General features: G+C 47.5%; 1 protein-coding gene across 2 annotated transcripts; it reads right to left on the reverse strand.

The window, feature by feature from the left end:
- Positions 1-2,116: 2,116 nt before the first annotated feature.
- LOC116737256 (transmembrane protein 87A) lies at positions 2,117-25,864 on the reverse strand. 2 transcript variants are annotated; one of them, XM_032590302.1, is made up of 21 exons: positions 25,615-25,864; positions 25,110-25,179; positions 24,950-25,041; positions 23,750-23,860; positions 23,610-23,675; positions 20,893-20,940; positions 20,769-20,792; positions 20,600-20,690; positions 20,451-20,512; positions 19,373-19,556; positions 18,854-18,953; positions 18,315-18,408; positions 18,145-18,222; positions 10,206-10,314; positions 10,080-10,138; positions 9,907-10,010; positions 9,759-9,835; positions 9,003-9,064; positions 8,858-8,910; positions 8,712-8,742; positions 2,117-2,610 (listed from the first exon to the last, which is right to left on the reverse strand). In XM_032590302.1, the coding sequence occupies exons 1-21, from the start codon at positions 25,747-25,749 to the stop codon at positions 2,569-2,571; spliced, it is 1,692 nt and encodes a 563-aa protein (XP_032446193.1). In that variant the 5' UTR covers positions 25,750-25,864; the 3' UTR covers positions 2,117-2,568. The 2 variants fall into 2 exon arrangements, with proteins under 2 accessions (XP_032446193.1, XP_032446192.1); XM_032590301.1 differs by lacking the exon at positions 18,145-18,222 and adding an exon at positions 17,832-17,900 and having other exon boundaries at positions 25,615-25,829.
- Positions 25,865-27,600: the final 1,736 nt, after the last annotated feature.

The following is a 27,600-nucleotide window of genomic DNA, read 5'->3' on the forward strand; positions in this document are numbered from 1 at the left end:
TCGTGGTGCCGAGGTGTCCACCGTGTTTTTTAATTAAAAGATGTAAAATTGACAGGAAATGTAAAATATTACTGGGTAATTACTAGTCTTAAAAAAACAATTAATCAAAAATACAATTAAAATGAATATCAAATATTTTCACTTCTGTTTAATCCAAATGAAGTCGGCGGCTCCATGAGGCCCCCAGGGCTTCAGGGGCCATAAATGCTGATATTTTAACACAGATATATAAATGTAACATTTATTTATTGAGATGATCAAAGCTGAAGAATTTGATTTCATGGTTTCAGCATAAATTAAAAGATTTTAAATTGTTTAACATTTAAATGTAAGATTTTAAGGAGCTGGTAAGTTTGCTTTGTAAAAGATCAAACAATCTTCATAGTTAGATTGTTTTGTTACCATAGCAACAATCTGATGCTGTGAGTTTGATCTGTTTGTTCACAAATACAAATTATTAAACTGTAATTATAACTGATTGTTTTCAGGTTGGCCAGTTAATCTACTCTCTCTCTCCCAGATTAAATCCAACCCAGAAGCTGTTAGAGGTGCTGATGGTTTTAGCAGCAAGAGGGGCCCCTAGGTCAGATTCTGCCCCAGGCCTCATGCAGCCTGGGACCGGCCCTGCAGGATGAGTTCAATCTGCTGCACTGAGCAGAGATGAGCAACAAACTGAGATTTAATTCAATGCTGCTAATGTGGCTTTAGCAGCTCTAACATTTCTGTCTGTTGAGTTTTAATAAGAGTCACAGAAACTGTTTTGGTTGGTTCAGTTTCTCAGATCTCCGCCCTCATTAACTCTGACTAAGTGGACAAAACATTTGGTATGGGTTGGTGCTTCATGTAACCAGAAAAATTATATAAAAATAATAATAAAATAATATAAAACCAGCGTGAAGCTCCTCACCGGCTGAACCTGCATGCTGAGGTTAGCGCTGGTTTGTTAACCGCTAACGCTGCGACCAACCGGGACACAGACATGAACTTTACAGCGCAGACAGCGCCACACGCTGGGCAGCGAGTTGAGATGGAAACGACACATAATTGTTTGTTCAGACATTTAAATCATTCTCCTCTCTCCTCAATGCTCCTCTGAAAGAAAGACTACAAGCAAAGCATGGCGGGCTGCCAGGCTTCTGATACACTGGGGGAAACCCTGTAATTCATTTATCACTAATCAGCAAAATGAGTCAACATTCTAACATTTTCTAAAGCATTAGTGAATTAGTCAACATTATATAATGTAAGTGTGCCTGAATTAGGTAAAATAAGCTAATTTTTATCCAATTTTTTTTTATTAAACAAATTAAAATCATGCATAAATTATACAATAAATAATAATAAACAATAGGTTTCAGAGCAATAATGAAACTGGACCAGAGACCCGGTTGCTGCTCACAGTGATGAAGTGAAAACATCTTCATGCCTCGCATCAGGCGGTCTCCATGGCAACCATTAGACACATTTTAAGGTCATCTGGAGTTCAGGTTCACAACTTTCTGTCCTACCATCACAAACATAAATGTGGCGTCTGCTAAACTGCCTCCATGTTCCAATAGACTTTACAAATGGCCCTCTAGCAGGGGGCGTCAGACACACTGGGCTTTATTTACAGGTGGCAGAGTAAAGGGGGAAGAGGTTGGCGTCCTCAGAGCCGAGCTAAGAATAAAGTTTTTCCTCCTTTGCAGATTTTTGCCACTATTTTTCAGATCAGTTTTCTTTTTGGAAGTAAAAACTAAATCGTGTTTCCAGCCATGAAGTTTTGGATCTGTTGATCTGCTCTCTGCCTGCTTCCTGCCGTCCGGCCGGTTCCGTTCGGATCATTTATGTTTTTCCATAAAGTTTCATTTTCCCAGGAGGTCTGATGATCCATCGGGATCATTCCTGCCTTATGATCCCGATGGATTATGATCCATCGGGATCATAATCCAGACACACTGCCATTCCTGCAGTGTGTCTGGATTAATCTGGATTATGTCACTAACGGTTACCATGGCGCTGGTGGAGCAGAGGGCGGACGCCATGTTGGTTTGGGACAGGCGGGCGGCCATGTTTAGCCCGATCAGAACCGGTTCTGTCCAGAGGAAGAGGAGGCAGAATGAAGCTTCAGTAAGAATCAGGTGAAAATAAAAACTTTATTGGTTGAAACACAAAGACAAACTTTACAAAATAAAAGTCAATAATTCCTCGTGATTTCTCTCTCTGGTTCGTCCCTTTGGCTTTTAGAGGAGGAAAAATATCCAAACACCAATTCACAACGCAAAAAACATAAAAGCAAAAGCAAACCCGACAGACGTCCAGCAGGGCGGCGCCGCTGCACAACAACAATGGAAGCCAGCGGCCGCGCTGCAGAAAGCAGATCATTATTACGAATACACAGAATGACTGGATTCAGCTCCCAGTGAAACGTTTAGAGGAGCTCAGGGAGCCAGGAGACAATCGGAGGAAAACCCAAAAACTGTCCACTCCTCCATCACTCCTCCATCCTCCATCACTGCTCCCTCCATCCTTCTTTATGTCCATTTAGAAACACCAGCCATCTCTCCATCTGCTCCACCTCCGTCCAATTCACTCCATCTTAGACATCTCCAGCTTCGTCGTCTGGGTTTCCTGAAACAGAGAGATCAATATGATTCATTGATTCATTGATCTGGTTCATAGTGAGCTACTTTAACATTCATCTGGGATGTTAGCCTGTATGCTATCTCGGTTAGCACTCTCTGCCGCCCTGTAGAGCTGACAGGAGCCTGGACGGATTGATCGTTTTTAATAACTGGCGTCCAAACCTGAGGACGTTTCATGAACAGCAGATCTTCATCAGATAACTTGTAATAACTTTATGCTTCACACTAAACAATAGGAGAGCAGAGAAGCTAATCAGAGTCTACCCGACTAACTTTAGGGTTTAGATAGATAGATAGATAGATAGATAGATAGATAGATAGATAGATAGATAGATAGATAGATAGATAGATAGATAGATAGATAGATAGATAGATAGATAGATAGATAGATAGATAGATAGCATTTATTGTCATTGAACAGAATTCAACGAGATTTCCATTGCAGCTCCCGTGCAAAAGGTCAAATATATACAGTAAAAATAAACAAACACACAATAATAATAACAATATATACAACTAAATTAACTAAAGGCACTCAACCATCCAAAGAAGTAGCAGCAGGTCCAATTATGGCAAAGTACAGATAATGTGACAGTGCAAAGTGCAGAACAATATGGCTGTGTGGGGGTGGGGGATATGTATGTGTGACTGCGAGGTTATGATATGTGTGGGAGGGGGGGGCGGCAGGGAGTAATGGCTCTGACTGCTGTGGGGAAGAAACTGTTTCTCAGTCTGTTTGTTGTAGTCCGTATATTCCTGTACCGCTTGCCTGATGGCAGCGGCACAAACAGTCTGTGGCCCGGGTGGCTGGAATCCATGGCTATGGATCCAGCTCTCTTCTTGACCCGGTCTGTGTAAATGGAGTCCAGGTCTGGGAGGGGGCATCCCACAATGCCTTGTGCTGTTCTCACCACCCGTGTCAGTTGTTTCCTCTCCAGTGCTGTGCAGCTGCCATACCACACAGTCATGTTGAGGCAGAGGATGCTCTCGATCATCGCCCTGTAAAAGTTCACGAGCAGCCGTGAGGAAAGTCCAGCCCGTCTCAGTTTCCTGAGGAAGAAGAGCCTTTGTTGTGCTTTCTTCACCAGGTGGGAGGTGTTTGTGTTCCAGGAGAGGTCAGACGTGATGTGGAGGCCCAGGAACTTGATGTTGTCCACACGTTCCACCACTTCTCCATCTATGAGAAGGGGAGTGTGAGCCGTCCTCCTGGACCTTCTGTAATCCACAATGACCTCCTTGGTCTTCCCTGTGTTCAGCACCAAGTTGTTGGCTGAACACCACTGAGTGAGCTGCAGAATCTCCTCTCTGTAGTGGGTCTCGTTGTTGTCTGAAATGAGACCCACTACTGTTGTGTCGTCTGCGTACTTCACGACTGTGTTGGTGGGGTGGATGGCCACGCAGTCATGTGTAAACAGGGTGAAGAGAGCTGGGCTGAGCACACAGCCCTGCGGCGTGCCTGTGTTGAGGACCAGTGGGGACGATGTTGAGCCACTTATTCTCACCACCTGAGGCCTGTTGGTGAGGAAGTCTCTGATCCAGTGGCACAGTGAAGCGGGCAGCCCCACCTCGAGTAGCTTCAGCACCAACTTGTCTGGGATGACGGTGTTAAATGCTGAGCTGAAGTCTACAAATAGCATCCTAACGTAGGTGTTGGGATGCTGCAGATGGGTCAGGGCTGTGTGCAGAGTGATGGAGACAGCATCCTCTGTTGACCGGTTCGCTCTGTAGGCGAACTGAAGGCTGTCCAGGTTTGCGGGGATGAAGTCTCTGATGTACCTAAGAAGAATCCTCTCAAAGCACTTCATGATCACTTAATAGAGTTCCGTATCATATTCATCGTCATTATCAGTACCATAAACAGACTGTCCAGTAAGAATGAGCAGGATGAAGACTGGTTTGTAAATAAACCAGGTTAGAGGTTTAATTCAGGACAAACCAACATGGAGGACAGACTGACGGAGTCTGCTCCAATCAGGATTGATGACATAGTTTACGTTCCTACTGATAGATTCATTTCATTTCACGACCCAAAGACGACAAGACGACCAGAAGACAACAAGAAGATGACCAGAAGACGGCAAGAATAGAATAGAATAGAATAGAAGTACTTTATTCATCCCAGCAGGGAAATTACTTTGCAGTTACAGCATAGAGACAAGACACAATAACAACTACCACTGAGTAGTAGTTGTAGATAAAATACAAAATATAAATGCTATAAATTGTAAAAATATAAATGCTGTTAATATAAAAAGCAACTTAAGAGCAGTCCTTGCAAAGATTCAAAAAATGCAGATATGTATATGTAAATATATGTACAGTAAGTGTGCCACAGTGCAGTTGTGCAAAATCGGACTGATTAGTGCAGAACAATGATTTAGCTTTTATTGTACAGTGAGATGGCATGTGGCAGGAAGGATTTCCTGTATCTGTCCCTACGACAGCGGAGCTGGAGCAGCCTATGTGAGAAGGTGCTCCGCTGTCTGTCCACTATGTGGTGGAGAGGGTGCTGTTTATTGTCCATAATAGACAGAACCTTCTTCAGTGTCCTCCTCTCCACCACAGTTTCCAGGGACTCCAGCCTTAGTCCCAGTACAGAGCCAGCTTTCCTGATGATTTTGTCCAGTCTATTAGAGTCGCTGGCTCTGATGCTGCTTCCCCAACACACAGCAGCAAAGAAGATGGCGCCGGCAACAACACTGTGATAAAAGGTCTCCAACATCTTGCTGCACACATTGAAGGATCTCAGCTTCCTTAAAAAATAGAGTCTGCTCATCCCCTTCCTGCACACAGCGTCAGTGTTAGATGCCCAGTCCAGTCTGTTGCCGATTACAACTCCCAGGTATTTGTAATCCTCCACCTCCTCCACCACTTCCCCTTTGACCTTCAGTGGCCGTGAAGGTATCTTCTTCCTTCTGAAGTCAATCACCATCTCTCTGGTCTTACTAATGTTGAGCCTCAGGTGATTCTGCTCAGACCACTCCACAAAGCCGTCCACCAGTGTCCTGTACTCCCCCTCCCCTCCATCCCCTATACACCCGACAACCGCTGAGTCATCAGAAAACTTCTGTAGGTGACATGACTCAGAGTTGTACTGGAAATCAGTGGTGTACAGGGTGAAGAGAAAGGGAGAAAGCACAGTTCCCTGTGGAGCTCCTACGTCACTGACCACCACATCAGACAGGACACTGCCCAGACGGACAAACTGTGGCCTGCCTGTCAAGTAGTCAGTAACCCAGGAGATCACTGAGTCGTCGACACCCATCCTCCGCAGCTTCTCACCCAGTAGCAGAGGCTGGATGGTGTTGAAGGCACTGGAGAAATCAAAGAATGTGATTCTCACAGTGTCTCCTCCACCATCCAGGTGCGACAGTGCTCGTTGCAGCAGGAAGATGACGGCATCGTCAACTCCTAAGTGGGGCTGGTAGGCAAACTGCAGGGGGTCTAGAAACGTCCTCACCCTAGGCCTCAGCTGGGCCAGGACCAGTCTCTCCATGACCTTCATCACATGAGATGTGAGAGCAACTGGTCTGTAGTCCTCTGGGTCGGCTGGCCTTGGCTTCTTGGGAACAGGAACCACGTGTGATGTCTTCCACCGCAGCGGGACTCTCTCCAGCCTCAAGCTCAGGTTGTACATGTGTGCCAGTACCGGGGCCAGCTGGCCGGAGCAGGTCTTCAGGATCCGTGGTGTAATGCCATCAGGTCCTGCAGGTGTTGTTGTCTGCAGTGGAGATGGGGGGGGGGGCCTGAAGGAGAGGTGGTGTGCAGGAGAATGCCGGTAGGTGGGTTGAACAACTTGGGGCAGTGTGGATGTGGGGGGGGATGGTGGTGGTAGGGGAGTAGCAGGAGGTGAGCTAAACCTGTTGAAAAACTGGCTGAACTGGTTTGCTCTATCCAGGCTCCCAGATGTCTGTGTGTCCTTCCCCTTCATCCCAGCGATTTGCTTCATTCCTTTCCACACATCTCTCACACTGTTCTGCTCGAGTTTGGACTCAAGCTTCCTCCTGTAGTTGTCCTTGCATGTCCTCAGTGTCTCTCTGAGTTCACGCTGGACTCTCCTCTGCTCCTCCTTATCTCCAGACCTGAAAGCCATCTTCTTTTTGTTTAGAAGTGCCTTCAGGTCACTGGTAATCCAGGGTTTGTTGTTGGAGAAGCAGCGCATGGTCCGGGCTGGCATGAGAGTGTCCTCACAGAATCTGATGTATTCCGTGATGCAGTCAGACATGTTGTCGATGTCCTCCCCATGAGGCCCACAGAGCACATCCCAGTCTGTCGACCCAAAGCAGTCCTGCAGTGCCTCAGCTGCCTCCTGTGTCCACCTCCTCACCGTCCTGATGCGCACAGGCTGCCTACTCACTAGAGGGACATACTTGGGAGTCATCCTTACCAAGATGTGGTCCGACCTGCCAAGGGGGGGCAGGGCTGTGGCGCTGTATGCATCTTTGGCATTAGCATACAGGAGATCCAGCATTTTGTTTTCCCTGGTGGGACAGTCAACATACTGCTGGAAGTTGTGTAGAGTTTTGTCCAATGAGGCATGGTTAAAGTCACCTGTGATGACCATGAAGGCGTCCAGGTGTTGAGTCTGGAGTTTGGCTGCGGTAGAGCTGATGATGTCACAGGCCACCGCTGCATCAGCTGATGGGGGAATGTAAACAGCGATCAAAATGGCGGACGTAAACTCCCTCGGTAAATAATACGGCCGCATTCCCACAGCCAGAAGTTCAATGTCCGGGCTACAAATTTGTTCCTTCACGTTAACATGACCGGGATTACACCACCTCTCACTCACATAAAGTGCAATCCCGCCGCCCTTCTTCTTCCGACTCTTGGAAAAGTCCCTGTCCCCCCACACCAAGGAAAATCCAGGGACCTCCACGCTGTAGTCCGGAATAAGCGAGTGTAGCCAGGTTTCCGTGAAGCAGAAGATACTGCACTCCCTGTACTCCTTCTGGGTCCTTACCAGCGCCGTGAGTTCGTCCGTCTTATTCCCCAAAGACCTCACGTTCCCCACAATAATCGCCGGTACCGCTGGTTTGTGCCGTCTCCTCTTCTCCCTCCGTTTAACTCCAGACCTGCAGCCCCGGCGTCTCCTCCGTAGCTCCTCTGGGACCACAGGCCTGTCTCCGGGCAGCAGCAGAGGCTTACACAGCGCAATCAGCTGTTCACGCGCGTAAACAATGCCGCTACTCCGTTCGGCGAGGTTCTCCGTAACAAAGAGTAGAAAAAGTAGCAGAAGAACGCAGAGAACAGCTACAGAACCACATCCAGCCATTGCGGAAAGCTTAACTGATGATCTATGGGTTCTTTAAGCACGGAACCTTAATCGGTTACAGCAAATATACACAGATTAACACACACAACGGGAGCTACGTCTGCAAGCAGCCAGCTGTGCCGGCGCCAAAAAAAACCCAAAACGACCTGACCCGAAGACGGCAAGACGACCCGAAGACGACCCGAAGACGACCAGAAGACGACAAGGAGACGGCAAGACGACCCGAAGACGACCAGAACACGGCAAGAAGACGACCCGAAGACGACCAGAACACGGCAAGAAGACGACCCGAAGACGACCAGAAGACGGCAAGAAGACGACCCGAAGACGACAAGAAGACGACCAGAAGACGGCAAGAAGACGACCCGAAGACGGCAAGACGACCCAAAGACGACCAGAAGACGGCAAGAAGACGACCCGAAGACGGCAAGACGACCCGAAGATGACCAGAAGACGGCAAGAAGACCGGATCTGAACTGGTCTCACCCAGATCCACCGGGTCAGTCAGCAGAACTGGGATCTGGTTCTGCTCCTCAGATTAGTAATGGCTGCAGCAGCTCAGCCCTCCTATCATCGCCATGACAACAAGAATGATGTAACCATGGCGACCGGTCAGCTCTGCTGGGCATTTTTCTCCCCGTGTTGCTTAGATGCAGGACAACACCAAGTGTTTTCTGTGCATCAAGTAACCATGGTAACCCTCTGGGAGGTCAGAGGTTAAAGTGACTCAACTGAACATTGATCACACTGGAAAACCAGAACCAGGAAGTGAAACCAGGAAGTAGAGCTGACACCAGGAAGTAGGAACTGACCTCGTCTGAGTCCAGCAGAGGGGGCAGCGCTCTGTGGAAATAAGAGTAGCCAGTTAGCTGGAGGCTAGCTCGACGTTAGCTGGAGGCTAGCTCGACGTTAGCTGGAGGCTAGCTCGGTTCGGGTTGCTGAGCGGGAACTGACTCACATGTCGGCCATCGATGACGGGATGTTCTCCTCCACCCACTTCAGATCTTCATCCTGTCGAGACACATTCACAGCAGAACCGCTTGATTAGCAAACAGCTGAAGCTGATGAAGATGGTGGTGATGAAGATGATTTACAGAGCTCACCACTTTGTTGGGTCTGGCTGTCCCGTTGCTCTCGGTCTTCGTCCCCCTCATCTTCATCCCCTCTGATGGGAAACAAACAGCAAAGCTTCAACATGTCAGAGTTCCTGGACCAGCTGAAGGCGGTGGAGGTTTGGTCCGCTTCCAGTTCACTTCCTGTCTGGGCTGAACCGTTCAGTAATACATCTGTAGGAACTGTGACGACCAGCAGCTACAGAATCTGGTCTCCATAACAACAATCCAGAACTACAGAACCAGATGAGACACGTTTACAGTCTGACCCAGATGGAAACCACAAAAACTGGAAAATTATCATTCGAAACATAACGTGACTTCAGCTGGCCTTAACCTTTTTACTTTCTAGTTTATCTTTTTAAAGCGGTCGCCACTGATGAACGATTCCTGTCAGATTCCTGCTGCCGGAGCCAGCCAATCAGAGCTCACGCTTTAGACACGCCCACTTTGAGTCTGCAGAGAACCTCGACTCAATCAGAAGGTCAACAAGCTTCAACATATAAGAAACAACACACTAAGCCTCAAGACTTCAGTCATCTGCTGCTTTTATAAACATATTAACTATTTAATAAGGATTATTATTGGATTTGCACTGATTTCTTATTAAATATTAAAACCAGTGATCCCCTGAATCAAACAGGAAGCAGTTAAAGGGGTAGCTAAAACTTCACTTCATAACAAACTGCAGCTTCACAGGAGGCTGGGAGGAAGGGCTGAGGAAGACAAACGATGAAGGTTTCTGACCAAAAGCCTCGTTCATCATGGGCTCCTTCCCTTCCTCATCCTCACTGTCCGCGTCCACCAGGGGGCTGAAGGCGTACCTGACACGTACAAACACAGTCCACTTAAAACCACAGAATAAAACATGACCCAACCCCAGAACGCCTCTTACATCTGATTATTGGCCGACGGTCGCCATAGGAACATGATGACCAATAGGATGACGGAAAACAGGAAGCGCCAGAAAGCGTCTTGGATCCAGACTTCCCTCCAGTCCTGAACCAGCAAAAATGAAAACGTTAGAGACGTGACGACAGAGAGACATGAGGGCGTCTCCTTACTTACAGAGAGACACCTGGACATGGTGAAGTTCTTCGCCGTCCAGATGATGAAGATCACCGAAGCTGAAAACAACACAGAGATTTAGAAAGGCAAGAAGAGGAAGAGGAGGAACAGGAGGCATTCACGCACCGATGACAGCAAAGATGAGCGTGTTGCTGAAGTGTCTGAAGAGAGAGAGCTTCACAACGTTCCTTCTCAGCTTCAGCAGCTTCATCGTCTGAGCCAGGCTCACGAAGATGTGGGAGCAAAGGTCAAGGAAGCTTCATCGAGAAACCGAGACGCTACAGCAGGCATGTCCAAAGTCCGGCCCGAGGGCCAATCACGGCCCGCGGTCAGATTTCATACGGCCCGCAGCTTCGGTCTTATAATGTATTATTTATGGCCCGCCTCCACTGTCAAACAGAATAAATAAATCATAAAACTTGAAACTGTAATTCCTCCTTTCACCAAATGGTGGCAGCACCACTTTAATACTATCAGTCTGCCTCCGTGCAGCGAACCCCTCTCCACTCATTTCTGCCATGGCCACTGCAAAGAAAACAAGTTTACAGTGAGGGCCGCCGCTTTCAAGAGAGATGGGAATTATAATACTTCTTCACTGAAAATCAAGCCAATTGTGCTTGTCTAATTTGTGAGACGGTTGCCTTGTTTAAGGATTTCAACGTAAAGAGACACTACCAGACTAAACATGCTAACACATACAACAAGCTAACAGGAAGTGACCGTGCTGAAAAACTAAAGCAGCTCCAAGCTGCACTGGCATCACAACAGCGATTCTTCACGCGGGCCTGTGAGTCAAAAGAAAATACCACCAAAGCAAGCTACGAAGTTAATGTTAATAGCTAAACATGGCAAACCTTCTACTGAAGATACATTTATCAAAGACTGTGTTATGAAAATGGTGGAGAACATTTTGCCCTGAGAAGAAGCAAGAATTTGCAAATGTTTGCCTGGCAGTAACAGTGTGGCACTGAGAGTTGAGGACATAAAACTGAGTGTTTTGAACGGCAACGTCTGTCACTATCAGCAGTGAAAAGCCAAAAGAACATTTATGCACCTGGATTTATGGCCCTTATTTTTATTAAACTCTTGAGTAAGATTTGGTTATTATTGTTGATGTTATGAACCTGTAGATGTGACAAACTATTACTTTCTGAAAGATATTGTAAATGACAAGAGCAAAATTCACTTGTTTTAAGATTTAATAATAATAGACAACTTTGCATTACTTATAACTCCTGTTTAAAATGTTCTTGAGGCAAAGATATTTTTAAACTCATGTAAATTTAAGGTATTTCATACAGTTTGTTCAATGTTATCTGACTCTCCAGATATGAATGAAAGGCAGAATTTGTGTTTTTAGAGTTGTTCTCATCTGCCTGAGTGGCTTATATTTGGTTATTTTGTCATTTGAAAAATAAAGATAATTGTGACAATGAAAATTGTTTTATAACGGTGTGTATTTGCATGAAACGTTTGTAGTTAAAAAATGTCCGAACAAACTATTGGCCCCCGGGCATCTTGACTTTATCAAATCTGGCCCTCTTTGCAAAAAGTTTGGACACCCCTGCGCTACAGCTAACCCGGACCAAATGCTCCAAGTAGACACAACACAGAGCGCCATCATGGAGGACGCTAACATGGAGGACATTAACATGGAGGATGCTAATATGGGGGACCCAAACATGGGCGACGTTAACATGAGGAACATTAACATGGGGGACCCTAACATGGAGAACGCTAACATGTGGGACATTAACATGGAGGACACTAATATGGGGGACCCAAACATGGGCGACGTTAACATGAGGAACATTAACATGGGGGACGCTAACATGGAGGACGCTAACATGGACAACACTAACATGGGGGACATTAACCTGGAGGACACTAATATGGGGGACCCAAACATGGGCGACGTTAACATGAGGAACATTAACATGGGGGACGCTAACATGGAGGACGCTAACATGGGAGACATTAACATGGAGGACGCTAACATGGACAACGCTAACATGGGGGACGCTAACATGGGGGACATTAACATGGAGGACGCTAACATGGACAACGCTAACATGGGGGACATTAACCTGGAGGACACTAATATGGGGGACCCAAACATGGGCGACGTTAACATGAGGAACATTAACATGGGGGACGCTAACATGGAGGACGCTAACATGGGAGACATTAACATGGAGGACGCTAACATGGACAACGCTAACATGGGGGACGCTAACATGAAGGACGCTAACATGGGAGACATTAACATGGAGGACGCTAACATGGACAACGCTGACATGGGGTACGCTAACATGGAGGATGCTAACAAGGGGGACATTAACATGGAGGACGCTAACATGGACAACGCTAACATAGGGGACATTAACCTGGAGGACACTAATATGGGGGACCCAAACATGGGCGACGTTAACGTGAGGAACATTAACATGGGGGACGCTAACATGGAGGACGCTAGCATGAAGGACGCTAACATGGGGGACATTAACATGGAGGACGCTAACATGGACAACGCTAACATGGGGGACGCTAACATGGGGGACATTAACACGGAGGATGCTAAGATGGAGAACGCTAACATGGGGGACATTAACATGGAGGACGCTAACATGGGGGGCATTAACATGGGGGACGCTAACATGGGGGACGCTAACATGGGGGACGCTAACATGAAGGACGCTAACATGGAGGACGCTAACATGGAGGACGCCAACATGGGGGCCATTAACATGGAGGGCGCTAATATGGGGGACGCTAACATGGGGGACATTAACATGGAGGATGATAATATGGAGAACGCTAACATGGGGGACATTAACATGGAGGACGCTAACATGGGGGACGCTAACATGGGGGACATTAACATGGAGGAGAACGCTAACATGAGAACGCTAACATGGGGGACATTAACATGGAAGAGGCTAATATGGGGGACCCAAACATGGGGGATGTTAACATGGAGGACGCTAACATGGGGGACATTAACATGGAGGACGCTAATATGGGGGACTCAAACATGGGGGACGTTAACATGGAGAACGCTAACATGGGGGACATTAACATGGAGGATGATAATATGGAGAACGCTAACATGGGGGACATTAACATAGAGGACGCTAATATGGGGGACCCAAACATGGGGGACGTTAACATGAAGGACGCTAACACGGAGGACGCTAACATAGGGGACATTAACATGGAGGACGCTAACATGGGGGACATTAACATGGAGGATGATAATATGGAGAACGCTAACATGGGGGACATTAACATGGAGGACGCTAACATGGGGGACGCTAACATGGAGGACGCTAACATGGGGGACATTAACATGGAGGACGCTAATATGGGGGACCCAAACATGGGGGACGTTAACATGAAGGACGCTAACATGGAGGACGCTAACATGGGGGACATTAACATGGAGGACGCTAACATGGGGGACATTAACATGGAGGATGATAATATGGAGAACGCTAACATGGGGGACATTAACATGGAGGATGATAATATGGAGAACGCTAACATGGGGGACATTAACATGGAGGACGCTAACATGGGGGACGCTAACATGGAGGACGCTAACATGGGGGACATTAACATGGAGGAGAACGCTAACATGGAGAACGCTAACATGGGGGACATTAACATGGAGGAGAACGCTAATATGGGGGACCCAAACATGGGGGATGTTAACATGAGGAACATGAACATGGGGACGCTAACATGGAGGACGCTAACATGGGGGACATTAACATGGAGGACGCTAATATGGGGGACCCAAACATGGGGGACGTTAACATGAGGGACATTAACATGGGGGACGCTAACATGGGGGACATTAACATGGAGGACGCTAACATGGGGGACCCAAACATGGAGGACGCTAACATGGAGGACGCTAACATGGAGGATGCTAAGATGGAGAACGCTAACATGGAGGACGCTAACATGGGGGACATTAACATGGAGGATGCTAAGATGGAGAACGCTAACATGGGGGACATTAACATGGAGGACGCTAATATGGGGGACCCAAACATGGGCGACGTTACCATGAGGAACATTAACATGGGGGACGCCAACATGGAGAAACCTAACGTGGGGGACATTAACATGAAGGACGCTAATATGAGGGACATTAACATGGGGGACGCTAACATAGGGGACATTAACATGGAGGACGCTAACATGGAGAACGCTAACATGGGGCACATTAACATGGAGGACGCTAATATGGGGGACATTAACATGGAGGACGCTAACATGGACTACGCTAACATGGGGGACGCTAACATGGAGGACGCTAACATGGGGGACATTAACATGGAGGATGCTAAGATGGAGAACGCTAACATGGGGGACATTAACATGGAGGACACTAATATGGGGGACCCAAACATGGGCGACGTTACCATGAGGAACATTAACATGGGGGACGCTAACATGGAGAACGCTAACATGGGGGACATTAACATGGAGGACACTAATATGGGGGACCCAAACATGGGCGACGTTAACATGAGGGACTCTAACATGGGGGACATTAACATGGAGGACGCTAACATGGGGGACATTAACATGCAGGACGCTAATATGAGGGACATTAACATGGGGGACATTAACATGGAGGACACTAACATGGGGGACATTAACATGGAGGACGCTAACATGGGGGACATTAACATGCAGGACGCTAATATGAGGGACATTAACATGGGGGACATTAACATGGAGGACACTAACATGGGGGACATTAACATGGAGGACGCTAACATGGGGGACATTAACATGCAGGACGCTAATATGAGGGACATTAACATGGGGGACATTAACATGGAGGACACTAACATGGGGGACATTAACATGGAGGACGCTAACATGGGGGACATTAACATGGAGGACGCTAATATGAGGGACGCTAACATGAGGGACTCCAACATGGAGGACGTTAACATGGAGGACGCTAATATGAGGGACCCAAACATGGGGGACGTTAACATGGAGGACGATAGTATGAGGGACCCAAACATGGGGGACGTTAACATGGAGGACGCCAACATGGGGGCCATTAACATGGAGGGCGCTAATATGGGGGACGCTAACAAGGGGGACATTAACATGGAGGATGATAATATGGAGAACGCTAACATGGGGGACATTAACATGGAGGACGCTAACATGGGGGACGCTAACATGGAGGACGCTAACATGGGGGACCCAAACATGGAGGACGCTAACATGGAGAACTCTAACATGGGGGACATTAACATGGAGGATGATAATATGGAGAACGCTAACATGGGGGACATTAACATGGAGGACGCTAATATGGGGGACCCACACATTGGGGACGTTAACATGAAGGACGCTAACATGGAGGACGCTAACATGGGGGACATTAACATGGAGGACGCTAATATGGGAGACCCAAACATGGGCGACGTTAACATGAGGGATGCTAACATGGGGGACGCTAACATGGAGGACGCTAACATGAGGGACATTTACATGGAGGGCGCTAATATGGGGGACGCTAACAAGGGGGACATTAACATGGAGGATGATAATATGGAGAACGCTAACATGGGGGACATTAACATGGAGGACGCTAACATGGGGGACGCTAACATGGAGGACACTAACATGGAGGACGCTAACATGGGGGACCCAAACATGGAGGACGCTAACATGGAGAACGCTAACATGGGGGACATTAACATGGAGGACCCAAACATGGAGGACGCTAACATGGAGAACGCTAACATGGGGGACATTAACATGGAGGATGATAATATGGAGAACGCTAACATGGGGGACATTAACATGGACAACGCTAATATGGGGGACCCACACATTGGGGACGTTAACATGAAGGACGCTAACATGGAGGACGCTAACATGGGGGACATTAACATGGAGGACGCTAACATGGGGGACATTAACATGGAGGATGCTAAGATGGAGAACGCTAACATGGGGGACATTAACATGGAGGACACTAATATGGGGGACCCAAACATGGGCGACGTTACCATGAGGAACATTAACATGGGGGACGCTAACATGGAGAACGCTAACATGGGGGACATTAACATGGAGGACACTAATATGGGGGACCCAAACATGGGCGACGTTAACATGAGGGACTCTAACATGGGGGACATTAACATGGAGGACGCTAACATGGGGGACATTAACATGCAGGACGCTAATATGAGGGACATTAACATGGGGGACATTAACATGGAGGACACTAACATGGGGGACATTAACATGGAGGACGCTAACATGGGGGACATTAACATGCAGGACGCTAATATGAGGGACATTAACATGGGGGACATTAACATGGAGGACACTAACATGGGGGACATTAACATGGAGGACGCTAACATGGGGGACATTAACATGCAGGACGCTAATATGAGGGACATTAACATGGGGGACATTAACATGGAGGACACTAACATGGGGGACATTAACATGGAGGACGCTAACATGGGGGACATTAACATGGAGGACGCTAATATGAGGGACGCTAACATGAGGGACTCCAACATGGAGGACGTTAACATGGAGGACGCTAATATGAGGGACCCAAACATGGGGGACGTTAACATGGAGGACGATAGTATGAGGGACCCAAACATGGGGGACGTTAACATGGAGGACGCCAACATGGGGGCCATTAACATGGAGGGCGCTAATATGGGGGACGCTAACAAGGGGGACATTAACATGGAGGATGATAATATGGAGAACGCTAACATGGGGGACATTAACATGGAGGACGCTAACATGGGGGACGCTAACATGGAGGACGCTAACATGGGGGACCCAAACATGGAGGACGCTAACATGGAGAACTCTAACATGGGGGACATTAACATGGAGGATGATAATATGGAGAACGCTAACATGGGGGACATTAACATGGAGGACGCTAATATGGGGGACCCACACATTGGGGACGTTAACATGAAGGACGCTAACATGGAGGACGCTAACATGGGGGACATTAACATGGAGGACGCTAATATGGGAGACCCAAACATGGGCGACGTTAACATGAGGGATGCTAACATGGGGGACGCTAACATGGAGGACGCTAACATGAGGGACATTTACATGGAGGGCGCTAATATGGGGGACGCTAACAAGGGGGACATTAACATGGAGGATGATAATATGGAGAACGCTAACATGGGGGACATTAACATGGAGGACGCTAACATGGGGGACGCTAACATGGAGGACACTAACATGGAGGACGCTAACATGGGGGACCCAAACATGGAGGACGCTAACATGGAGAACGCTAACATGGGGGACATTAACATGGAGGATGATAATATGGAGAACGCTAACATGGGGGACATTAACATGGAGGACCCAAACATGGAGGACGCTAACATGGAGAACGCTAACATGGGGGACATTAACATGGAGGATGATAATATGGAGAACGCTAACATGGGGGACATTAACATGGACAACGCTAATATGGGGGACCCACACATTGGGGACGTTAACATGAAGGACGCTAACATGGAGGACGCTAACATGGGGGACATTAACATGGAGGACGCTAATATGGGAGACCCAAACATGGGCGACGTGAACATGAGGGACATTTACATGGAGGATGCTAACATGGAGGACGCTAACACATAAGAGGCAGCAACAGTTTGATTCTCTACAGCTAAAAAGGAAAGGTTCAGCAGTGGATATCCACCAGCAGAGGGCAGAATCGAGTACAGCCAGAGGAATAGCAGCCAGAAGAACAACATCATCTTCAGCCTGAAGACATAGGGAGGAGGAGGAGATGAATGCAAGAATAAAGGAGGAAGAAAACAGGAGGATGAGAAAGAATAAATAGAAAGAAATTAAATCAGCAGCTGATTGGTTCTCAGAGGCTTTTTCTTTTTCTCTGTTTTCAGATTAGAAATCTGAACCTGGAGTTCAGTCCAGGCAGACATAACAGCGAATCAAACAGCGAAACGATATTCAATCATGACTGAAGGTTCTGACGCTGTAAGGATATCCACCAGACAACGCAGGAGTCGGTCAGAGCCAGAACCACGTCACACACTATCAGGCTCCGGTCGTCATTTCCCCGATCCTGCAGAACACACGGGTTAGACCGGGCAGGAACTGATCCACAACTGGGCTGGAACAGGTCCAACAGAACCGGGCCAGCAGGTCAGAACTCACCGTGTGGACCCGCAGGATTCCCTCGATGATGGAGAAGAGCAGGTAGAGCAAGCCGACGCCGACCACTCTGTGCAGCAGGGCACCCAGCCTTGGCCTGACAGAAACAGAGGGGGTAGAAGGTCACAGGGGTTAAAGGTCATGATAGCTTAGAAACAAAGAAAACCTACAAATCTGGGAATCATGAAACTTAAAGCATCTGTAACATCAACTCTGGATGCAAAAAAGTTTATTTGAGTTTATTTTTCTTATGTAACAAAACGCATTAAAACAGATGCCTGTGAGTTGCCAGAGTGAGGCATCTTGCTGCAAAGATCCTCGATGCAGGACGAGAGGAAGTTCAGGAGGGAACCCGATGGATCTGTCAGCAGTGTTCTCGATCATTTTAATCTTTGAGACATGTTAATAAATACAAATGCTGTCAGAACCTTGAACAGGCTAGGAAGTGATTCGTGGTTCTGGGCGACACGTTCTCTCCAGGCCCGGTTCTGTTAATACTACTGGGATTACTGTTCTCTGATGGCAGCAGCAGCTGGACTCACTTGACGATTCCATATCCCAGACTGGCGATGATCACCAGAACTCTGGCCAGCGTCCGCTTCACAGCCGAAAGCACCTCGGCAAACACCACCGCCCCCTGGACTGCAGGAGGACACATGACAGCTCAGGAGGTCGAACCAGGAGGAGGAGACGCTGGCTAACAGGCTGACATCATACCTGGCTAACAGGCTGACATGATAAATGGTTAACAGGCTGACATGATAAATGGCTAACAGGCTGACATGATACCTGGCTAACAGGCTGACATGATACCTGGTTAACAGGCTGACATGATAAATGGCTAACAGGCTGACATGATAAATGGCTAACAGGCTGACATGATAAATGGCTAACAGGCTGACATGATACCTGGCTAACAGGCTGACATGATACCTGGTTAACAGGCTGACATGATACCTGGCTAACAGGCTGACATGATAAATGGCTAACAGGCTGACATGATACCTGGCTAACAGGCTGACATGATACCTGGCTAACAGGCTACCCGGCTAACAGCCTACCTGATACGCCCTCATAGCTGATGCTCTGGAACTCGGCATAGTACACGGCTTTCTCCAGCATGCCCAGAAAGATGACGCCACCAATCCAGAACTGGATCCGCAGCAGGCTTCTCCAGTAGCAGGCAGACAGAACCAGCCACATCACAGCCAGCAGCACATACCCGATGCACATCACCATGTAGAACTGCAGAGACACGGACAAGTTAGCAGGACATTGGAGTTAGCCAGTGAAGTTAGTAGGAGGAGTTAGCCAGTGGCGTTAGCAGGAGGAGTCAGCCAGTGGAGTTGGAAGGAGGAGTAAGCCAGTGGAGATAGCCGAAGGAGTTAGCCTGTCTAGTTAGCCAGTGGAGTTAGCAGGACGAGTTAGCATAATCAGATAGCAGGAGGAGTTAGCCAGTGGAGTTAGCAGGATTAGTTAGCCAATCTAGTTAGCCACTGGAGTTAGCAGGAGGAGTTAGCATAATCAGTTAGCAGGATCAGTTAGCAGGAAGAGTTAGCCGAATGAGTTAGCAGGAGGAGTTAGCAGGAGGAGTTAGAATAATCAGTTAGCAGGATCAGTTAGCAAGAGGAGTTAGCGCCCATGACCGTGCCTACAAAACTTTTATTTGAGTTTTTACTGAAGCAGCATCTGACACGAGGTCAGAAAGAATCTGCCTTTAATTTGAAGGAAAACCAAGAAAATGGCTCCACAGTCTGCAGGGTCCATATCTGGTCTAGTTAAAGGCCCACAGGAGCTTAACAATGTCTACATGTTCATGTTTGTGTAGGCCAAACTGTAGTCTCTCATGGTTGCTATGGAGACCTAGAGACCCTGAAGATGGGTCCAGCGGATCAGCTCCGTGGTCTGTGGTCCACACAAGGAGAAACGCTGTTTTTGGGTCGGGGTTGACCCTTGACCCTAAAACAGGACTAAGGTGTGAATTGAGTTTTGGTTAGGGTTAGGCTATAGAAATGAATGGAAGTCAATCTAAGGCTCCTACAAAGATAGCCACGCAAACGTGTGTTGTGTGTGTGTGCGTGTGTGTGCGTGGGTGTGTGTGTGTGTGTGTGTGTGTGTGTGTGTGTGTTGGGGTCTCACCACCATCAGAGGCCACTCAGTTCCTGAGATGAAGCCATGAGGTCCCTTCATGCTGACCTGAACTGGAAACAGAAACACAGAACCAGTTCAACCAGGAAGAGACCAAACACTCTGAGTGCATATGTGTGTGTGTGTGTGTGTGTACGGACGCTGCGGTGTCCACGGCCCGGTCTTCTGGACCTTGATGATGAACATGTAGGGTCCGTCCTCCCAGGTCCAGGCCACAATGTCGAAGTCGCTCTGAGGAACAAACAGGGTCAGCTCCCTGACCTTTCACCCAGCAACAAACCCTGACTCGGTTCTGGTGACCCGACTGACCTGATTAGAGGAGACACCAGCAGCCTGAGGACCAGAGAAGAAGAAGATCAGTCAAGTTCACATGAAGGTTCTGGACCATAGGTCCAAACGGCTCTGACCGGAACCGAACAGAACCGGGCCGTACCTTTGGTTCTGGTTTCTTAGCTTCCCTCCTCTTCCTCCCGGACTTTTCCTTTGAGTCATAAAGGAAAGATAACATTAGAGTTCAGAACCAGAACTGGACCGGCTGATGCGGCCGAACCAGAACCACACCCAGCGACGATGCGTTCACTGACCCCAGGTAAAAACCGAAATGGTTGACCTGAAATGTGATCTGTCCAACAGGTCCGGTTTCAACTCCAAGGCTAAAGTATTGATCAATCCAGAACCAGGTCTGGTCCAAACACCAGCCTGGGTTTCTGCCAGAGGTGGGGACTCGAGTCACATGACTTGGACTCGAGTCAGACTCGAGTCGTTAAAATGACGACTTGAGACTTGACTTGAAAAAATGCTCAAAGACTCGGACTTGACTTTGACTTTCATGCCATTGACTTGGGACTTGACTCGACTTGAAGCTGTTTACTTGAAAAGACTTGATATTTTTTACTCAAAGTCTTAAAATTTAAAACACATTATTTATAAAGTGGCGTCATTAATTAATGTCACTCATTCCGTATCAATATGCGCAGACCGTCACTATGGTTTTCCTCTCTCCTTATGTATGTGTGTGTACGTAGCTGCAGCACAACCAATCAAATTAACAGGATTTGGACGTTTAAAAAAACGCGGCAAAGCTACAGAGCTCAGGGAACGAAATACGAAATAACCGCTCGAATATGCTTCCGCGAGTAATTTCTTTTGGCTACGTAGGTTATGAACTTTCGACTAAAAAACGAACTGCAACTTGTAAAACATGCAAGAAGAGAATATCGGATGGAGATGCCACGACGTCCAACTTTGTCCGGCATTTGAAGCTTCACAAAGATCGGTAGGTGGCACTTTTCTTTTGCTGTAAGATAGTTGACTTTAGCTAACTTCGTGTTAGCATGTGCACTCCGGGTTAAATTGGTGATGATTTACCATAAATCCGGTCCTTCAAATGCCTCCACAAATAATGTGCACCGTGTTAGCTCAGGAAGCCGGTGGATAGTGAGCGGGGCTCCGGAACAGAAAGCAGATTCTGGACCTGAACACAGGGAACAGAGTCTCTCTGTCCCATCATGATGATGAGCCGGGTCTAGTATCATCTAAGGATGGTTGGTGTATTTGAAGACATCTACGTTGGGAAATTATATTGACAATATATTGTTTACTGCAGTCAGTGCATTAAGTCAACTGTTTTTGACTTAATGCACTGACCGGCGTGACTGTCACATGTCGCACAGAACCCATTTCCAAGTAGTATAGCTTTGCTGGAAAAAAAAAAAAAAAGACCAAATACAGTGACTGTCCCAAATAAATTTTGTGTTTAGAATATCTGTCCCATATTTACGGAGGACTGAAACTAACATACTTAGAAATAAAAGCAGAAAAATAAATGCACCAGACCTTCCTGAGTTTACTTGTGATAACTTCATTTATACTTATTTCATTTTTTGAAAACTATGATTGTTGTAGTGTTGATGTTTATTTATGAATAGAAGGAGTAAACTGAAGTCAAATGTAATTCATGAAAGGCTGTAATTTATTTTCTGACATCTGTTTACTTCTGACAGATTTGAAGAATACCAGATGAATAAGAGGATCACAAATGAACCTCAAATACATATTTTAAAAAGAACAAATGGTCTAATATTTGAATTTTATGTATAATTGCAAATTATAAAAAATAAATAAATAAAAACGACTCGAAATGACTTGAAATTAAAGGTTCCTGACTTGAGACTTGACTCGACTTTTGCCTGTCTTGACTTGAGACTTGACTCGGACTTGAGGACAGAGACTTGAGACTTACTTGAGACTTGCAACACAGTGACTTGGTCACACCTCTGGTTTCTGCTGCCTCCAGCAGCTCAACTTTAACCTTTTAAAGGTCGATTCAAGGTCACCGTGAGTTACATTAAAGGTCACAGAATCTATCCTGCTGTTTTACAGTCCTGACGAGTCCGTTAGCAGCTCTACAGCCTGACCCAGCTCGGTTCTGGTCGTAAAAAGGCATCAGGAGAAGAACACCAGGATGATTCTCTCTCTCAGCTGGAGGAAATCGCAGATTCACTGAAATTAGTTTACTGTTGTAGACAGAAAAAACGCAGCAAAGTGTCGTCCAGGTAACAGCAGCCGAGTTGTTCCTTCAGCTGATGGCCTGTTTTAGAGTCTGTGTACTCCAGGTCTCCATAACTAAATGAATTATTATTTCAATGATTAATCACGTCATTCGTATGGATTGGCTACAGAAGTGAGCCGGACAACTGCTGGTCAGGGGTTTTATTTTTTACATTTAAAGCATTTTTAATTAAATAACTTCAGGTTTAATTAATTTTTTTATTATTTTTTTCCATTTTTTTCTCCGAAGAGTTTTTGCGGCGCTAGTGGCTCGTATTGTTGCGACAGTAGGGAGACAGGAAGGAGGGTGAGGAGAGGGGGGAAGACATGTGGCAAAGGTCGTCGGGACCGGAAGTCGAACCCGCAACGTCCGCGTCGAGGACTAAGGCCTCCAAACGTGGGGCGTGCTAACCCGCTCCGCCACCACAGCACGCCCCAACTTCAGGTTTAATTTTGAGTAACTTGTATATTTGGAGGGGAAAAATCTATTTGAGGAATTTAACTTAAAAAGAAAAGCAATGAGAATCAAAGTTTCTTCCCGTTTCTCAGAACGAGGCGTTCCTGCGGTGACGTTATCAATGTTGCTGCTTTTGGACCCACCGGAGCTGACGACGATGACACCGAGTTCTCCAGCAGCTTGGTCGAGTTCAACGGCGCTATGCTGAACTGAAACACGAAGCAAACAGCTTTAGTTGCGTTTTTGTCTCCGACTCGGCGGCTGCTCATCCGGCGGTCCTCACAATGTGGGGCTTTATCTGGCATCTGATTGGCTTGTAGGTGTGCCTCAGGAAGGACCCCGACCCCCCCGCTACTTTCACCGAGTCCGAGTTGTAGTATTCCTCTGGTATCAGCTGGGTGGAGACACAAACATCAACTGAGCCATAAAATCCTACAGAAACACGGGCACTTGAAGGCAATGCACCTGGACAACAAGATTAAAGCTGCAGGAACTTAATAAAATGTCTTAGTGATAACTGTCACCATGTTCCGGAAACAGCCAATCAGAGCCAGGAGGAGGGTCTTAGCGCTGTCAATCACAATGTCGTGTGACGCTGTTCGTCCCTTTGCTCTCTGCTACGCTGCAGCTAGCATAGCTAACCTGTTACAATAATCAGCTAATCGCATGAAAAATTAAAACTAGCGCAATAATTTCCATTTGCATGACTTGTAGTTTTTCTGTTCCTAAAAAAAGGATGATGAAGTTCTCAGTCGGCTGCTTCGGCCTCAGCTAGCAGAGAATTCATCATTTCATTTTCTGCTGTTTTGTTTCTTTTGGATATTTAAAACGTCTTCCCGTTCCAGTGTTAAATGTTTATTAGAATAAAGTTTATTGATCTTTGAGAATGTTTCCATTACTGGAAAATGGTCTCAAAACAACAATATTATCGTTTATCATGATTTATCATCCAGCTAAATTTGTTACAGTGACAGGCCTAAGCACGGCCTGTCGCTAATGCTAGCTAGCACAGTCAAAAATGACAACAAATAAATGGCTTTCCTATAACAGCAATTTGTTTCTCTGGCATTAACACAATTAGAGAGTACATGAGGATGATTGACAGCGCTAAGATCAATCTTTTCACAGATTTTCTGTTTCATATCAAACTGTCACAACATGGAGGCAGTTTGACAGGAAAAATTATCTTCAGAAAAGTTTCATGCTGCGGCTGAAATCTGCAGCGTTTCTGCTCCAAACAAACCTCCGAGCCGAACCAGGACCCGGCGGTACCACCAGAACCCGGCAGGACTACCAGGACCCGGCGGTACCACCAGGACCCGGCGGTACCACCAGAACCCGGCAGGACTACCAGGACCCGGCGGTACCACCAGAACCCGGCGGTACCACCAGAACCCGGCGGTACCACCAGAACCCAGCGGGACTACCAGGACCCGGCGGTACCACCAGGACCCGGCGGTACCACCAGGACCGAGCCGCTTACGTTCTTGCTGTAGACCTCGTTGTAGCAGTGGGAGTTCCTCAGGTACCAGGAAACTTCCATCATCGAGGACAGGTCGCAGTCCTGAGGAACAGCTGAGACAAACACAGAGGTCAGGGGTCAAAGGCCAGGCCGAGACGGACCAGACCGGGTCGGAACTCACCTCGCAGGTGGATGGTGCTGCCTTTGAACAGCGTCTTCCTGAAGAGGAAGAACTGAGGCTCCTGGTTCTCCTGAAACACAACCAGAACCAGAGGATCCGACTGAACCAAATCCAGCAGCAGAGCTACAGCAGAATGGCCTAGTCAAAGCCCAGACCCAAACCTGACTTAAGTCCTGTCAAGAAAACTCAAAGATCAAAAGTTCGGTTCCTGTAAATAGAATAAGGAGGTTCTGGAGGCTGTAACCCGTCCGTGAGTTCGGCAGCTCTCTTAGTGACGTCACACACGATTCTTACAACTAAAGTCGTTAAATTCTCATTAATCTGCGCATTGCCATGTTCGCCATTTTCTGATCAGATCAGTTCATGTCCCTGACTCGGCTTTAATGACTAACCCAGAATCAGCTCCATGGAGCAGTAGAACCGAACCAGAACCACCTGAAACCGAACTCGCTCTCCTCCTTGGAACCTTTTAGCGTCACTAACTTTTAGATAACAGAAAACTCACACCGACGTGCACCGTCCACTTCCCCGGTTCCGACACGGCCCGGACGAGTCCAGGTCCGGCCGCCAGCAGCAGCAGCAGCACCGCAGAGCAGCAGAACCCAGAGCCGGTCCGACCCGAACCCACAGAACCTGCCATTCGAACCAGCAGGAAGAAGAAGGAACCAACGGAGAGACAGTTCACAATAAGCGGGACACTTCCGGATTCCGGGTGATGACGACACAGGAAGAACAGGACGGCGTTCAGGGACCGTGGGACTTTTTAAAAACAACACTTGAGAAGGTTCTGGGAGATTCTCTGACCCGGTTTAGGTCCAAAGCAGGTTTCCATAGCAACATAGAAATTTTAAATCGTTTTCTGCTTTATTGTGTCACTTACTGTCATATTATTTCTGTTTTGTTCTCATATTTTTGTGGTGAAAAACTGAAATTTTGCTGTTTAAATGCCTCCCTCATTCCCTCAGCATGACACTGTCTCCACTACCTCCATTTGTTTTTACAAACATCTCAAAAAAATAACCCGAAAGTTTGGTTGAGCCTGTTGGGGTGTTTCATCCTTAGTGTTCATCACATTTTCATCTGAAAAATGGGGACAAAAATCACCTGGTCAGAAACTAGGCTTAAACTTTCCTTTTTGATGAAGCTGATGGACTAGCTAATGTTATCCTGAGCTGCGGCTAGAGGCGACAGGAAGACAAGCTGAACTTCTTGCTACTTTCTCCTACTACTCTGCATTTATTATTAACTGTAGTAATTGTATAGATTATGGGCTCAAGCTCATTTTCCTGTCGGTCGTATCAAGTTCAGGGATGTCCTCTGAAGGACAGTTATACATTAACAATCTGTTAAAAATCAGGGCGTTGTGGGTCTTTGGGCAGAATACTTCGAAGACCTCCTCAATCCCACCAACATGCCTTCCATTGAGGAAGCTGAGCCTGGGGACTCTGGGTTGGGCTCTCCAATCTCTGGGGACGAGGTCGCCGAGGTGGTTAAAAAGCTCCTCGGTGGCAAGGCCCCGGGGGTGGATGAGATCCGCCCAGAGTTCCTTAAGGCTCTGGATGTTGTAGGGTTGTGTTGGCTGACGCGACTCTGCAATATCGCATGGACATCGGGGGCAGTTCCCCTGGATTGGCAGACTGGGGTGGTGGTCCCCCTGTTCAGAAAGGGGGACCGGAGGGTGTGCTCTAATTATAGAGGGGTCACACTCTTAAGCCTCCCTGGCAAGGTCTATTCAGGGGTCCTGGAGAGGAGGGTCCGTCGGATAGTTGAACCTCAGATTCAGGAAGAACAGTGTGGTTCTGGTTCTGGTTCTGGAACACTGGACCAGCTCTACACCCTCGGCAGGGTCCTGGAGGGTTCTGGGAGTTCGCCCAACCGGTCTACATGTGTTTTGTGGACTTGGAGAAGGCGTTCGACCGCGTCCCTCTGGGAGCCCTGTGGGGGGTTCTCCGGGAGTATGGGGTACCGGGCCCTTTGATACGGGCCATCAGGTCCCTGTATGACTGGTGTCAGAGTCTGGTCCACATTGCCGGCAGTAAGTCGGGCTCGTTTCCGGTGAGAGTTGGACTCCGTCAGGGCTGCCCTTTGTCACCAATTCTGTTCATCACTTTCATGGACAGAATTTCTAGGTACAGCCAAGGTGTTGAGGGGATCCGATTTGGTGGCCTTAGGATCTCATCTCTGCTTTTTGCAGACGATGTGGTCCTATTGGCTTCATCAGGTCGTGATCTGCAGCTCTTGCTGGAGCGGTTCGCAGCCGAGTGTGAAGCGGCCGGGATGGGGATCAGTGCCTCCAAATCCGAGGCCTTGAGCCGGAAAAGGGTAGAGAGCCTTCTCCGGGTCGGGGGGGGGGGGGGGGGGGGGGTGGAGTCCTGCCCCAGGTGGAGGAGTTCAAGTATCTCGGGATGTTGTTCACAAATGAGGGAAGAAGGGAGCGGGAGATCGACAGGGGGATTGGAGCAGCGTCTGCCATCAAGCGGGCGCTGTACCG

This window comes from Xiphophorus hellerii, chromosome 18 (assembly GCF_003331165.1).
Source record: "Xiphophorus hellerii strain 12219 chromosome 18, Xiphophorus_hellerii-4.1, whole genome shotgun sequence".
NCBI lineage: Eukaryota > Metazoa > Chordata > Actinopteri > Cyprinodontiformes > Poeciliidae > Xiphophorus > Xiphophorus hellerii.

Coding starts and splice junctions, on each gene's coding strand:
- LOC116737256 (XM_032590302.1), bottom strand. CDS start 25,749: ATGGCAGGTTCTGTGGGTTCGGGTCGGACCGGCTCTGGGTTCTGCTGC. Junction 23,676..23,749: donor GCCAGATAAAGCCCCACATT/GTGAGGACCGCC, acceptor TTCGTGTTTCAG/TTCAGCATAGCGCCGTTGAA. Junction 19,557..20,450: donor CTGAGTGGCCTCTGATGGTG/GTGAGACCCCAA, acceptor GTGTCTCTGCAG/TTCTACATGGTGATGTGCAT.